General features: G+C 45.9%; 1 protein-coding gene across 4 annotated transcripts in view; it reads right to left on the bottom strand.

The window, feature by feature from the left end:
* The window catches only part of LOC126236679 (box A-binding factor-like), a 157,958-nt gene that overhangs the window by 118,477 nt on the left and 24,640 nt on the right, over positions 1-14,841 (bottom strand). For 3 of the 4 annotated variants that reach the window (XM_049946166.1, XM_049946169.1, XM_049946167.1), the window contains exons 2-4: positions 13,023-13,111; positions 4,740-4,916; positions 866-1,159 (exon numbers count right to left, since the gene is read on the bottom strand). In XM_049946166.1, coding sequence (XP_049802123.1) covers positions 866-1,159; positions 4,740-4,916; positions 13,023-13,061 — 510 coding nt within the window. In that variant the 5' untranslated portion in view covers positions 13,062-13,111. Of the gene's footprint in view, positions 1-865; positions 1,160-4,739; positions 4,917-13,022; positions 13,112-13,362; positions 13,509-14,841 lie in introns of all 4 variants that reach the window. The other variant, XM_049946168.1, reaches the window with a different exon arrangement.

Raw genomic sequence — 14,841 nt, 5'->3', positions numbered from 1 at the left:
ATTCGGTGACCGATGGTTTGGTAGAGGCGGACCAATTCCATGGCCTCCACGCTCTCCTGACCTCAACCCTCTTGACTTTTATTTATGGGGGCATTTGAAAGCTCTTGTCTACGCAACCCCGGTACCAAATGTAGAGACTCTTCGTGCTCGTATTGTGGACGGCTGTGATACAATACACCATTCTCCAGGGCTGCATCAACCCATCAGGGATTCCATGCGACGGAGGGTGGACGCATGTATCCTCGCTAACGGAGGACATTTTGAACATTTCCTGTAACAAAGTGTTTGAAGTCACGCTGGTACGATCTGTTGCTCTGTGTTTCCATTCCATGATTAATGTTATTTGAAGAGAAGTAATAAAATGAGCTCTAACATGGAAAGTAAGCGTTTGCGGACACACGTCCACATAACATACTTTCTTTCTTTGTGTGTGAGGAATGTTTCCTGAAAGTTTGGCCGTACCTTTTTGTAACACCCTGTATATGGGACAAATCCGGGAGGTCATTTCGTGCACAAAATCCTGCACCAGGAGCGCTTTTACAATTACGAACGGCTATCGAGGCAGCACGGCTCAATATCTCAGCAGGGGATTCGTTAAGTCCATGTCACATCGAAATGTCGCACTACGCCGAGCAAAAGAAGGTCTGACACGGTAATGGGAGGTACTCTATGGCTTTTGTCACCTCAGCGTAAGTTTCAGACTTTATGCCTCAGCGTGAGCACCAATGCTGTAGCTCCTCTCATTGATAACTCGATTACAGTCTTGCTTCTCTCTCTATGTTGAATGATTTAGTGTCTTCAAAAGTTCTGTTAAGATATTGTGCCCAATTGTAAGCAATGCAAAGGGTCAAAGAGACGCACGCACCTGTTGCGGCGAGTACTGGTGCTGCGGCGAGGAGAAGCGGCTGTGGGCGGCGTAGGCGGCGTGCTGCTGCTGCTGCGGGGGTGGGTGGTGGTCGGGCGATCGCTTGATGGAGGCGGGCGGGCTGTGCGTCGCGGGGCTGCGGCCGTTGACGGCCTGCGCCTGGTGCTGCGGGCTGGCGGCTGGCGACGCCTCGTCGGGCACGGGGCCCACCGCGATCAGGCCCGACGTCGTGATGGTGCGCATCACCTGCTGCCGCGGCTGCTGCTGCTGCTGCTGCGGAGGCTGCGGGGACGGCTGTCAGCGCAAACACACACACCTGTCACCACCCACATCTCGGGCTCTGCACAGTGCAGCCATGTCAGATTATGAATATGAATGTGTATGTACACTACTGCCAAGGAACAACTGACACTTGCTAATGGCCTACTGCCAACTGCTACGGAACAATCTACAATTGCTACGGTAATACCGGCCAACGATAGTAAAAGGAAATGTAGAGGAAGGGACGTGTTAATGGTACCGAAGCCTGTGTATGAACTCGTTGTATGCATTTGACAGTTCATGCTGTATAATGTTTATACAGACTGAAGTAACGAATGAAAATTGGTACCAAAACCAGGAGTCGTATATGGGCCTCCTGCTCGCTAGACACATGCGCTAACCGATACACCACCCTGGAACAGTGGCTTTCCACAACTGCCTGGACTACCCTAGCACGATTCCCTCCTCAACCCAAATTCCCTTCCACACCTCAACCCACTTGGAATTCTCCCTCAAAACTACTGTGCCTGGGTGGCATGGTGGTTAACGCATCTGCCTAGTGAGCAGGACATCCGGATTCGAATCCCAGCCTTGGTAAAAATTTTCATTCGCCGCTTCAGTCTGCGTATATACACTACTGGACATTAAAATTGCTACACCACGAAGATGACGTGCTACAGACGCGAAATTTAACCGACAGGAAGAAGATGCTGTGATATGCAAATTATTAGCTTTTCAGAGCATTCATTCAAGGTTGGCGCCGGTGGCGACACCTACAACGCGCTGACATGAGGAAAGTTTCCAACCGATTTCTAATACACAAGCAGCAGTTGACCGGCGTTGCCTGGTGAAACGTTGTTGTGATGCCTCGTGTATGGAGGAGAAATGCGTACCATCACGTTTCCGACTTTTAAGGAGGTAGGATTGTAGCCTATCGCGATTGCGGTTTATCGTATCGCGACATTGCTGCTCGCGTTGGTCGAGATCCAATGACTGTTAACAGAATATGGAATCGCTGGGTTCAGGAGGGTAATACGGAACGCCGTGCTGAATCCCAATGGCCTCGTATCACTAGCTGTCGAGATGACAGGCATCTTACCCGCATGGCTGTAACGGATCGTGCAGCCACGTCTCGATCCCTGAGTCAACAGATGGGGACGTTTGCATGTCAACAACCATCTGCACGAACAGTTCGACGACGTTTGCAGCAGCATACACTATCAGCTCGGAGACCGTGGCTGCGGTTACACTTGACGCGACATCACAGACAGGAGCGCCTACGATGGTGTGCTCAACGACTAACCTGGGTGCACGAATGGGAAAACGTCATTTTTTTCGGATGAATCCAGGTTCTGTTTACAGCATTATGATGGTCGCATCCGTGTTTGGCGACATCGCGGTGAACGCACATTGGAAGCGTGTATTCGTCATCGCCATACTGGCGTATCACCCGAGGTGATGGTATGGGGTGCCATTGGTTACACGTCTCGGTCACCTCTTGTCCGCATTGACGGCACTTTGAACAGTGGATGTTACATTTCAGATGTGTTACGACCCGTGACTCTACCCTTTATTCGATCCCTGCGTAACCCTACATTTCAGCAGGATAATGCACGACCGCATGTTGCAGGTCCTGTACGGGCCTTTCCGGATACAGAAAATGTTCGACTGCTGCCCTGGCCAGCACATTCTCCAGGTCTCTCACCAATTGAAAACGTCTGGTCGATAGTGGCCGAGCAAGTGGCTCGTCACAATACACCAGTCACTACTCCTGATGAACTGTGCTATCGTGTTGAAGCTGCATGGGCAGCTGTACCTGTACACGCCATCCAAGCTCTGTTTGACTCAATGCCCAGGCGTATCAAGGCCGTTATTACGGCCAGAGGTGGTCGTTCTGGGTACTGATTTCCCAGGATCTATGCACCCAAATTGCGTGAAAATGTAATCACATGTCAGTTCTCGTATAATATATTTGTCCAATGAATACCCGTTTATCATCTGCATTTCTTCTTGGTGTAGCAATTGTAATGGCCAGTAGTGTACATTATAGATGTCTGAGACTTGAAATAGTCTCCGGAACCATACAGTTTCATCATGCAGTACGGTGTTTGAGGAAGGTAGTTGTGGAGCCGATTAATGTGAGATTCATTTTGGTCTGAAACATGTCTGCAAGACATATTTGATTGCTAACAATCGTGGACAAACTGTTGGGTTGGTCGAAGATGCTCAGAGTCTCACTGCTGGGGCCATAGTAATGGATACGTCCAAAAGTGTCATCTCGCGATTAAAAAAGGCCGCTGAAAGTAGAAACACTAGGCGATAGCATGTTGGTGATTGTAGATGGACCATCACACCGCAAGACGATCGATATGTAGCCACAGTCTCATAGAGGAACCGACAAATCGCTCCTAGGAAAATCGCTGCAGATGTTACATCCATTACCAGTACACGTGTCTCTGCCTATGAGGTGATTAAATCAGGCGGCTTTATATTCTCGGAGCCTATTAAATACATCGCATTTCAATGGCGCCTTTGTCGAGAAAGTGTTCGCTCGCGTAAGGAACATACTGGTTGGGGTCAATAACAGTGATTGAGAGTGATGTTCTTCGACGAAACACACTTCACTGCGGCAAGTCATTCTGACTAGAAATTGGTGTAGAGAGAGAGGGGGAAATACGTTATACAACGCTGAATCTTCACGAGCGTCATCGAAACGGCCAAGGCGTTATGGTGTGGGCAGGAGCTACGTACAATGGCAGAACGCCACTGCATAGGTATTGCAGGGAGATTATTCTTGATCATGTGCATCTGTTTAGGGATGTGGTAGGTCCCGACCTTCTGTTTATGCACAACAATGTTTCCCCCACACAGGACTGAGGCGTGTTAAAGCCACAAAGAAAGATATTGAATATACAGAATGGCCTGTGTACTCCCAGACCTAAACCCTTGACCATGCTTGGGATGCTCTTGATAGACGCTTTTCTCAACAAAAATCCCCTCCCCGAACTGTGCAAGAACTGAAAACTGCCTTGAGAGACGAGTGGGAAAATATTCTCCAAGGACCCCTCAACAGATTGCTAGCCAGCATGAATAAGTGAAAATTATGCATTAGTGCCCTAGGAGTGCACTATGGACCTTTATGCTGGGAGTCTGACCTGTGTCAAGTATGAACGTTTATTATCTCTGTTGTCCTGCATTCCCATGTAGTGATGTCTGTACCATTTTTCGTTATAAATATACCACACAACCTCTGTTACATACGTACTACGTTTCAAGTCATCCAACATTGGCTGTGATTATTCCTGTCCAACAATGTCTCTGTTGCTTAGAAATTGTCGAACAGTGTAACATGTAACCTCCCCCCCCTTATGTATTCTTGTATCTATTCTGTTAATGACAGTTGGATAGCTCAGTCACCAAAGCACCTACCCACGAAACACAAAGGTCCCAGGTTCGAGTCCCAGTCTGGCATTCAGTTTTATCTGCCAGGCGTTTTTAAATCAGCACGCACTCTACTGCAGAGTGAGATTTCATTCTGGGGCTCATGACTTGTTTCGCCTGGTGGTCAGGCAGGTTCAGAACTTGTGAAGCTATTGAGGAGAGTGGGCTTCACCTGTTGTAGCTCCCTCCTCGAGCCCGGTGCAGCTGACGTGATGACGGACGCCTGCTGCCCAGAGGCGCGCTGCTGTTGCTGCTGCTGCTGATGTTGTTGGTGGTGGTGATGGGCCGCCTTCTGCTTGGCGTCGCTGCCGCCGGCGCCGTCCATGGCGATGCCTGCGTGCCGATGCTCCTGCAGGACACATCAGCTCATAAGCCTCACCAGACACCCGCCAAGGCCGTTCAGCGTTCTCTGCTGTCTTGTAGTTCTCTGTCTGAGCGTGTATGAGTATATTAACAGTGACTGGAGAGAAACTGAAACATTCATTCTATGTTCTCAGTACACACTGTGTGATCAAAAGTATCCGGACACCTATTAGTGGACATTAACGTGAGGTATGCGCGCCCTTCACCCATTCTCTCGCAAGAGCCGAAACCGGAGAAGGTAGTCATACAGGATGCTGGTGACTGCAGCGAATTCGACGTTTTAACTCATCCGAAACCTGTTACAATGGGTTCAGGTCTAGACTCTGGACCGGACAGTCTTCTTCAGGACTTAATTTCCACAAATCATTGTCTCAAAGCCGGCCGAAGTGGCCGTGCGGTTAAAGGCGCTGCAGTCTGGAACCGCGAGTCCGCTACGGTCGCAGGTTCGAATCCTACCTCGGGCATGGATGTTTGTGATGTCCTTAGGTTAGTTAGGTTTAACTAGTTCTAAGTTCTAGGGGACTAATGACCTCAGTAGTTGACTCCCATAGTGCTCAGAGCCATTGTCTCAAAAATGCTGACAGGGAGCATTGTCATGCTGACACGAACAATTATCTCTTAAGTGTTCGTCTATCTTAGGCACTACACAATGATGTAAATTGTATTCATATCCTTTCGCATTTAGTATTTGCTTAAGTACAGGAAGTGGACAACAAAATGGTTCAAATGGCTCTGAGCACTATGGGACTTAACAGCTATGGTCATCAGTCCCCTAGAACTTAGAACTACTTAAACCTAACTAACCTAAGGACAGCACACAACACCCAGCCATCACGAGGCAGAGAAAATCCCTGACCCCGCCGGGAATCGAACCCGGGAACCCGGGCGTGGGAAGCGAGAACGCTACCGCTCGACCACGAGATGCGGGCGAAGTGGACAACACTATACCCAAGGAAAAAAACTATCGTACTGTAACATAACCCCCTCCGTAATTCAGTTGCCAATACACACGATAGCAGGTGAAGTTCTGCAGGTATTTGCCAAACTGAAACCCTTCCATTGGATTGTCGCAGGGTATAATGTGATTCACCACTCTAAAACATTCGTCTTCAGTCATCACCCATCCAGTGGCATCGTTCTTTTTACCACCTCAAACGTCACTTAGCAATAACTATAGAAATGTGTAGAAAGAGGTCTTCTTATGAGTCAGACGCAACTGTTCAAGTCCAATTTGAAGAATGAAGAAACCGCAGAACATATGCTTAACCCACAATCTTTCTACTGTGTACACGATCGGCTTTGGAACACTTAAAGCTCCATCATAAATAAAATCACTTAATCATCTGAGATCATCCTCACCCCAATGTTGTCTAAGAACGAAAGGTTCCATGTCAAAATGGTAAAAGGGACAGAAATTCCTTAACAGCCAGAGAAACTATGTAAACAAGAGAATTATGTAGCTTTCCTGTTTGCGTTCCCGGTCGCGCAGCACGGAGGAGTGGTCTTTTTGTCCCTTTTAACCTTTTGTCATGGAGCCTTTGGTTCCATGACAACATTGGAATGAGGATGATCTCAAATGTTTAAGTGACTTTCTTTTACATCAGATAATAGAACTTTTAGGTGCTCCGAAACCGGTGGCGCACACAACAAAACGTTTGTTGAATAAGCAGCTCTTCTGCAGTTTCTTCATTTATCAAAATAGAAATGTGTGGCTTATGGAGAACCGCTCGACCATTGTAACCCATTCTTCTGAACTCCCTACGCACAAACATTGGACTATTACTAAAGTGCTGCGAAACAGGTCGCGCCTATAAATAAAAGACTTACAGGTAAAACGGTTTTATCTTTTCAGAATGATGCAGAACTTTTATTTAAACATCATCAGCGACCAGTTGTTGCCCTTTTCTTCTACATCACCATGATTAGTGTGCTGTGGACAGTACTGTCGTCCAGACTGCAGCAGCCTGTTCACACAGCTGCATGCATACGCTCCTGGTATGGCGTACACTCCAAGCATCCTAACGCATGTCGAATGGTCTGTAAAACACCCTGCTTTAATCCCACAGAAAATGTCTGTGACTACCTGGGGCAGAGGATGAAACACGAGACTCAACATTCCCCATATTTGTTACCTCTACGGAATCTAGTGATCTGTGAGCTGCGTCAGCTGCACACGGCTTAGCTGTAAAAAATTTATGGACTGTTACTCTCCGGACTGAGGCCGTTATCAAGACAGAGGCAGAGTTACACGCTAATGGCGCGGTGTCTGTTGGAGGGGTGGGGGTGGGGTGGTGACTAATTTTTTTGCCTTGTGTGCTTAGCTAACGAAACAGCCTGTCAGTGTCTCACCAGCTGTTTTGCAGTTTGGAAAGTAGGAAAAAGGTTACTGAGATATTGGAACAGTGATAGTCGTCGTGGATGGTTCTGTGGCAAGATCATCTCCTCTGAATGACGAAGGTCGGGATTTGATTCCCGACTCATTACAGTTGTAAGCAGCCAGAAAATTCCCTGACTAAACGGGAGATTGATACTAACATCAGTCATTGCTTTTCAGTGTTAAGTACGCCGATATTATCACCGCTGTATATCTTTCGCTGAATTATATGCATCGGTGTTGAAATAAAATGCTTGAAGATGACTACTAAACCGAAATATCAAACATGACCTGTAAGTTAGTCTACAAGCTCTCAACTTAACTAATGCTGAGATGACAAAATAAGATTTCCTTTGAAGTATTTATTGTACATAGAGGTAACTCAAGGAAAAGAACAAGCGGAACGAAGAGGGACAAGAAAATATTCTTTACCATCGGGACTGTCTGCCCTGAAATTCCGTCCTTTCAAATAGCAGTGATTCAAGATGAGAAAGCTGCTATTGGAATAAACATGGATGTCAGTGAAAGAACGTACGTTTTAATGAGGTAAAGTCCACGACGTAAGTTATTTAGTCTGAAGAATAAATGAATACGATTCATTTTCTGCATTTCATAAAGGAATATGCAATGATAAATAGCGTGCAAGAGAGCTTTCGGCTCGAATAAGTTATTGGAGTTAGTGTTTTGGATTTGTGGCTCTTTAGATGGATTGTAAGTTCGAGGATTTCGGATTCGATTTTCGTCTGTTGACTCAACTTTTAACACTGGCAATCCTTTATTTATTTGAAATCCATACCTCGGATCCTATCCGAACCGATAGGTCCCTCCGTAAAGTTGACAGGCTGCAGGAAGCCAACCTTCCTCTCTCATTGAAAAGAGAACAGTAAGTAGGAAGGAGATTTTGGAAAGCGTTTGAAACAGTGCCACACTGCAGTCTATGAACGAAGGCCCAAGTATACGGAATAGGATCTCTAATATGTGTCAGGCATGGACTTTTTTGGAAGTGCAACCTAGTACGCTGGCCTGGACGATGAGTCTTCATAGAAGACACAGGTATCGTCGAGAGTGCACAAAGGAAGTGTTACAGGACCTTTCTTGTTATCTATTTACTGAAACAGTCTAATCGATATGGTTGGCAGCAAAATGCGAGTGCTTGCTGATGACGCTGTAGAGATGAATGGCGGCTTATTCCAAATGTGGAAAAAATGTAAGTTAATACAGATAAGTAGGAAAAAATCCTGTGAAGTTCGAAAACACTGTTAGTGCCGTGCTGCTTGACCCAGTCGCATCGATTAACCATCTAGACGTAAAATTCCAAAACAACATGAACAGGACGAGTATGCAAGGACGGTAGTAAGGAAAGAAAACGATTGTCTTCGATTAACTGGAATAATCTTAGGAAAGTGTAGCTCATCTTCGAGGCACATTCGATAATTAAGGACGGTTTACTTATGTTTGGATGTTGGCCATCCAGAACAAGGTTCCACGAAGGTAGCAATGCCCATTGATTGTTTACGAAGCTACAGAAGTCATTGTTTTGCTTCCACAATCATTTACATGTAGGTAAAAGCAAATAACTGTGATTGCAAAAAGCGTTGCTCCCGCCAGTTGCGAAGGTCGTGATGTAAGTGCCCAAAAGAATCTACAGCTGCTCTACAGCTGTACCTAGTTTATGGGCCTGCTGTCATGTGCAAAGGAAAGATTGCGCAATGGTGTCGATACTTTAAAACTGGGCGAAGAAATGTGCGTAATGGAAAGCAGGGTGGAGGTGCATTATCGAGTCCGATAAAATCTTAAAACAAATGAATCACAGATTGCGATGTCATTGACAGTCGCCGCTTTGCCATTAACTGCCTCGTACCGGACGTGCCTGGGACAGTCCACCTCAACAACACACGTTCTGACATCGCTGTCCGTACCAAGGTTAAGATTCAGCAATTCCTTTGGGAACTTTTATACACCCGCCATACAGTTCAGTCTTCAAATACAGCGAATATTGTCTTCTCTAACACTTGAAACAGTGTCTCGGTGGAGAATTGTTTAAAGACGACGAGATACTCAAGAACACCGTTGTCAGCTGGTTCAATTCCTGGGTGGAGAACGTCTATGCGGACAGGTTGAAGGAGTTTATGCTTCATTGTTGGCAAATAAAAGTGCTAATAAAAGCTTCTTCTAAGAGGGATAATGGGGACTCCGTATGTTCTTCACGGAGGCTATGTCGTCCTTAAACCCAGGAAACCAGTTCTGACGGCCTTACTACCATGCGGAATGAATGTTCATTCCAGTTACACATGTAGAGCAGCACTTTCTGGAACACACCTACCATTTCTGACGATACTTAGGTATTCTCGAAGCGGGAGAGGTAGACACTGTTGTACTCTGGATGTCATCTCAATATTCAGATGTTCGAAAGTGTAGACGGTTTCTCCTTACCTCATGGGACGTCTGGTGCTCTCCAAACGTAAATTAACAGTGACTACTGGCTTTATTAAGTTTTACTTGCGTTAGTGGTTGCGTCAGCGGTGCTCTTCGTTTCACCTTTGAACAACGTTTAGATAACATGGGAAATTAGGCATTAAATACAGCTGAGGATGTACCTACATGGTACGAAACCGGTTGCGTCACACCCTGAGCGACTACAATAAAACAGCTAACGCGCCAAATTGGACTCTATTGAGTTTTACCAGCATTTTAACACCTGACTATATTTTCATATGATCGTGTGTTTCTTCCCGTACGTATAATTATTTTAGCTGTTGATGTCCTACGTATAAGAGTGTTTCCTTCTTCTAAGGAATGTATACATACTTTTATGACCGGAAAAGAAGCTTGTACAGGATAGAGTAGCATGGAGAGCTGCATCAAACCAGTCTCAGGACTGAAGACCATAACAACAACAACATGACCGAAGGGTCCTTATTTTTTTCGAATAAGCCTCGTACAAAGGAGACCGCATACAGAACACATGTGCGACCCATTCGAGAGTACTGTTCGAGAATTGCCACCAATTCGGACTAGGGGAAGACATCGAAGCAATTCAGAGGCTTTCTACTATAATTATAGATCCAATCAGCACACGAGTATTAAAGAAATGCTTCATGAACTCAAACGGGAATCCCTAGAGATAAGAAGACGTTCTTTTCGCAAAACACACTTAAGAAAGTTTTGAGCGTCGGCATCTGTGAGAGACTGCAGAACGATCCTACTGCCACCAACATACACAGCGAAGACAAGCTAATTCAGAGCCCGTGCGGAGGCATGTAGACAACATTTTTTCCCTCACTCCATTTGGGAATGGAAAGGGGAGTGGAATGACTAGCAGTGGTACAACGTACTCTCCACCATGCGCCTTGTGGTGGTCTGCAGAGTACTTGTATAGAGGCAGATGTAGAGGGAGAAAATGCGCTTGATGTAGTGAACATTAGAGAGGAAAAGCTGTTACCATTAGGGCAGGCAGAGGATCAGCATCTTTAAGAAGGGGACTCGTTGTGTGTAGAAAGACGTCCACTGGTCTCTTGCTCGCAGTTCAGAACACGACCGGCCCGCCACTGTCTGGTGAGCGGTGCGAGAGTTGGTGGAGAGCGTCAGAGCGAGAGCGTTAAGGCGACTGCTGCGGTTTCCCTGGAAGCGGAGCAGAGTAGAGGTGAGCGCCGCGAGCGGGCCAGGTCGCCGTTATCTAGAGCAAACACCGGCCCGGACAGCTGGGCCGGTACACTCGCAGCGCTCCACTCCCCCTGCGCTACACACAGCTCGCGCACACCAGGGAAACTGCTTCTTCTGCGGCCAGTCATCAGTTTGGCCATGCAGAAGTTTCGCACACGAACCGAAGAATTCATTTACTCTCGAGAGAACGTTGGTCGCATTACACTAGTAAAAAAAAATGATGAAGGAAATAGAGCTGTTGATAAAATATCGATATATCGACATGTTTTCCAAACAGTATCGATATACAGTGAAGCGCGTAAAAAATGGTTTATGCATGCGTATTCAAATACAGACATATGTAAACAAGGGGAATACAGAGCTGCGGTCGGCAACGCCTGTGTAACACAACAAATGTCTGGCGCAGTGCCGGCCACTGTGGCCGAGCGGTTCTAGGCGCTTCAGTCCGGAACCGCGCTGCTGCTACGGTCGTAGATTCGAATCCTGCCACGGGCATGGATGTGTGAGATGTCCTTAGGTTTAAGTAGGTCTAGGTCTAGGGGACTGATGACCGCAGATGTTAAGTCCCATAGTGCTCAGAGCCATTTGATTCTAAGTCTAGGGGACTGATGACCTCAGATGTTAAGTCCCATAGTGCTTGGAGCCATTTGATTTGAATCTGGTGCAGTTTTTAGATCGGTTACTGCTGCTACAATGGAAGGGTATCAAGGTTTAAGTGAGTTTGAACGTGGTGTTACAGTCGGCGCACGACTGATGGGACACAGCGCTCCGAGGTAGAGATGAAGTGGGAATTTCCCTGTACGACCATTTCACGAGTGGACCGTGAGTATCAGGAATCCAGTAAGACATCAAATCTCCAACATCACTGCTGCCGGAAAAAGATCCTGCAATAACGGTGTCAACGACGACTGGAGAAAATCGTGCAACGTGACAGAAGTGCTACCCTTCCGCTAATTGCTGAGGACTTCAATGCTGGACCATCAACAAGTGTCAGCGTGTGAACCATTCATCGAAAAATCATTGATATGGGCTTTCGGAGCCAAAGACCTACTCGTGTACCCTTGACGACTGCACGACACAAAGCCTTACGCCTTGGCTGGGCCTGACAGCATCGACATTGGACTGTTGACGACTGGAAATGTGTTGCCTGGTCGGACGAGCCTCGTTTCAAATTGTATCAAGCGGATGGACGTGAACGGGTATGGAGAAAACCTCATGAATCCATAGACCCTGCATGTCAACTGGAGACTGTTCGAGCTGGTGGAGGCTCTGTAATGGTGTGGGGTGGATGTAGTTGGAGTGATATTGGACCCCTGATACGAATGTGACAGGTGACGCGTACTTAAGCATCCTGTCTGATCACCTGCATCCATTCATGTCCATTGTGCATTCCGACAGAGTTCAGCAATTCCAACAGGACAATGCGACACCCCACACGTTCATAATTGCTACAGAGTAGCTCCAGAAGCGCTCTTCTGAGTTTAAACTCTTCCGCTGGCCACTAAACTCCTCGAACAGGAACATTATTTAGCATATCTGGGGTGCCTTGCAACGTGCTGTTCAGAAGAGATCTCCACTCTCCCGTACTCTTACGGGTTTATGGACAGCTCTGCAGGATTCATGGTGTTAGTTTCCCCCGGCACTGCTACAGACTTTAGTCAAGTCCATGCCACATCGTGGTGCGGAACTTCTGCTTGCTCACGGGGCCCTACACGCTATTAGGCAGGTATACCAGTTTCTTTGGCTCTTCAGTGTAAAACTGACATTATGAAAGTAAACAACGGAAAGTAGTTCTTATACTCGTAGTGAGAAGTTGAAAAATAAATGGTAACTAAACACCTCGATTAAATCAGTCAAGGAGTTGTTAATTCACAAACACTGGTAATTGTGTACTGATAAATGTAGGCAAGACGATTAAAGTACGGTTAATATTTTTCAGATGATTAACGTTGTAAAATGAGCATTAGTTTTGAGAAAATTCGTCCAGAATAATTGTTTTTCCATGACTATAAGTGACAGTCACGGAGGAGACGTGGACGTCCGTGGTGTACTTACTATAGAATGCCGCTCCGCGGTCATCAGCAGGTGTTTCATACCCGCTGGCTGTGAAGACCTGCTTGCCTTCTGGTGCTACTCAGCCACGCCTAGAACAGAGGGATCCGTTGTTAAGGGAGGGTCAAGCGAGAGCAGTTGCATAAGTGCACCTTCTTCCATGCATGTACAGTCTGAAACAGAATTGGAAGTAGAGGGTGCCCATAAACCATCTTTAGAATTTTAGACTATTTTAAAACTATATATGTATGAGAACAACTCGTTTTCAACATATGGCACAATAATTCATACTCTTTTAGTTTTATTTTACAGGTTCAGCACATGAGTAAGCTCAGTATGTAACCTGGTTCATAGCGACGAAGTCCGATGCCCAAGTGTAGCGACAGTTACGGACACAATACGGAAGGGAACCGTCGTTGGACCAAGTATTCGGAACGACAGCCGTTTGCAAGGTGTCCGGCAAATTCAGTGCAGACGGCGGCCAGAGGCCTGAAAATACCGCAGTGAACAATGCACAGAGTCTTGCATAGTAGGTTACGACGCTTTTATAATTAGCAAATGCAGCTCCTTTAAGCACTAAAATTGACGGACAAAACTCAGGGTGAACAGTCTGCAGTGAATATGTTAGCTGAGTTTGTCGTGAACAACTTTTTGGAAAAGATTTGCTTCTCTGATGAGACAGTTTTTCATGTTACGGGAAAACTGAACCGTTATATCGTTGTGTATGGGGATTTTACTGTTCTAATATTAAACGTGAAATGGAAAGAGATAGTCAACTGCATCATAAGTCCATACTTTTTCAGCGAGTCTACTGGCAACAATGAGTTTTACTTGGACATGTTACAAGAATTTGCCGTAACGTAATTGGAATATCTACAACATGACATCATGTTCCAGTAGGGTGGGGCACCACGCATTGGCCGCTAAATGTCTGGATGAAAAGAGTCCAGAAGTGGAATGGACGAGATGGTCCGATTCGGTGGCTGCCAGTATCACCAGACCTCACAACAATGGAGATACTTCCTACGACGTTTTGTAGAGGATCAAGTGGACCAAATAAATGTTACAGATCTATAGAACTTGAAGACAGGCATTCACAATGGATCTGAACATGTTGCCGTAGAGTTCCTGGAGCGTGCCTGGAGAGAAATGAATACTGACTGGACGTTGTCCGTGCCAGTGGCGGTCCACGCATGACGTGTACGAATGAGGAATCAAAACTTTGTGTGTTACCTTGTAATGGTTTGAAAAACAATTATTATTGTGCAGTGTAACTTTTAAAGTTACTATGATCTAAAGATTTAAAGATAATGTATGGACATGCTGTATTACGAACCTGAAGAAATTGTCGATAAGAGAAGACCTTCACTCGATACAGCTCGATCAGGTGAGCAATAGTAACCTGACGTCGTATTATTAATCTTTTAATGATTCTTTCGTGCATGTTCAGTCCTTAGCATTTCAGACTCGAGATATAGTGCGACTTTTCTTTGCATGTTTTATTTATCCTTTTAGTGTTTCACTTCTTATGTCAAAATAAATTACCGGCATTTCTCTCACTGCCAGCCTTATCAACTGATTCACATGAGAGTCACCTGTTAATATCAGGCAGAAGGACGGGCAAAATATCAAGCAGATCTATGATATCACATAACAATGAATCAAAGTAAATTCGTATGACATGATTGGCTGGGACACCCCGAGAGTCAGGTTCAGCAGGCTAACTGAATACGATTTTTCTGTTATTCAGGCTCACTGGCACATTTCCTTTGCGAAATGTGAGATATGTGTGTTTCGCGCATTTGATACTTGTAGATGAATG

The sequence above is a fragment of the Schistocerca nitens genome, chromosome 2, assembly GCF_023898315.1.
Source record: "Schistocerca nitens isolate TAMUIC-IGC-003100 chromosome 2, iqSchNite1.1, whole genome shotgun sequence".
Lineage (NCBI taxonomy): Eukaryota > Metazoa > Arthropoda > Insecta > Orthoptera > Acrididae > Schistocerca > Schistocerca nitens.
Note: the sequence above shows the minus strand (reverse complement) of the source record. Positions and strands in the feature narration are given on the sequence as shown.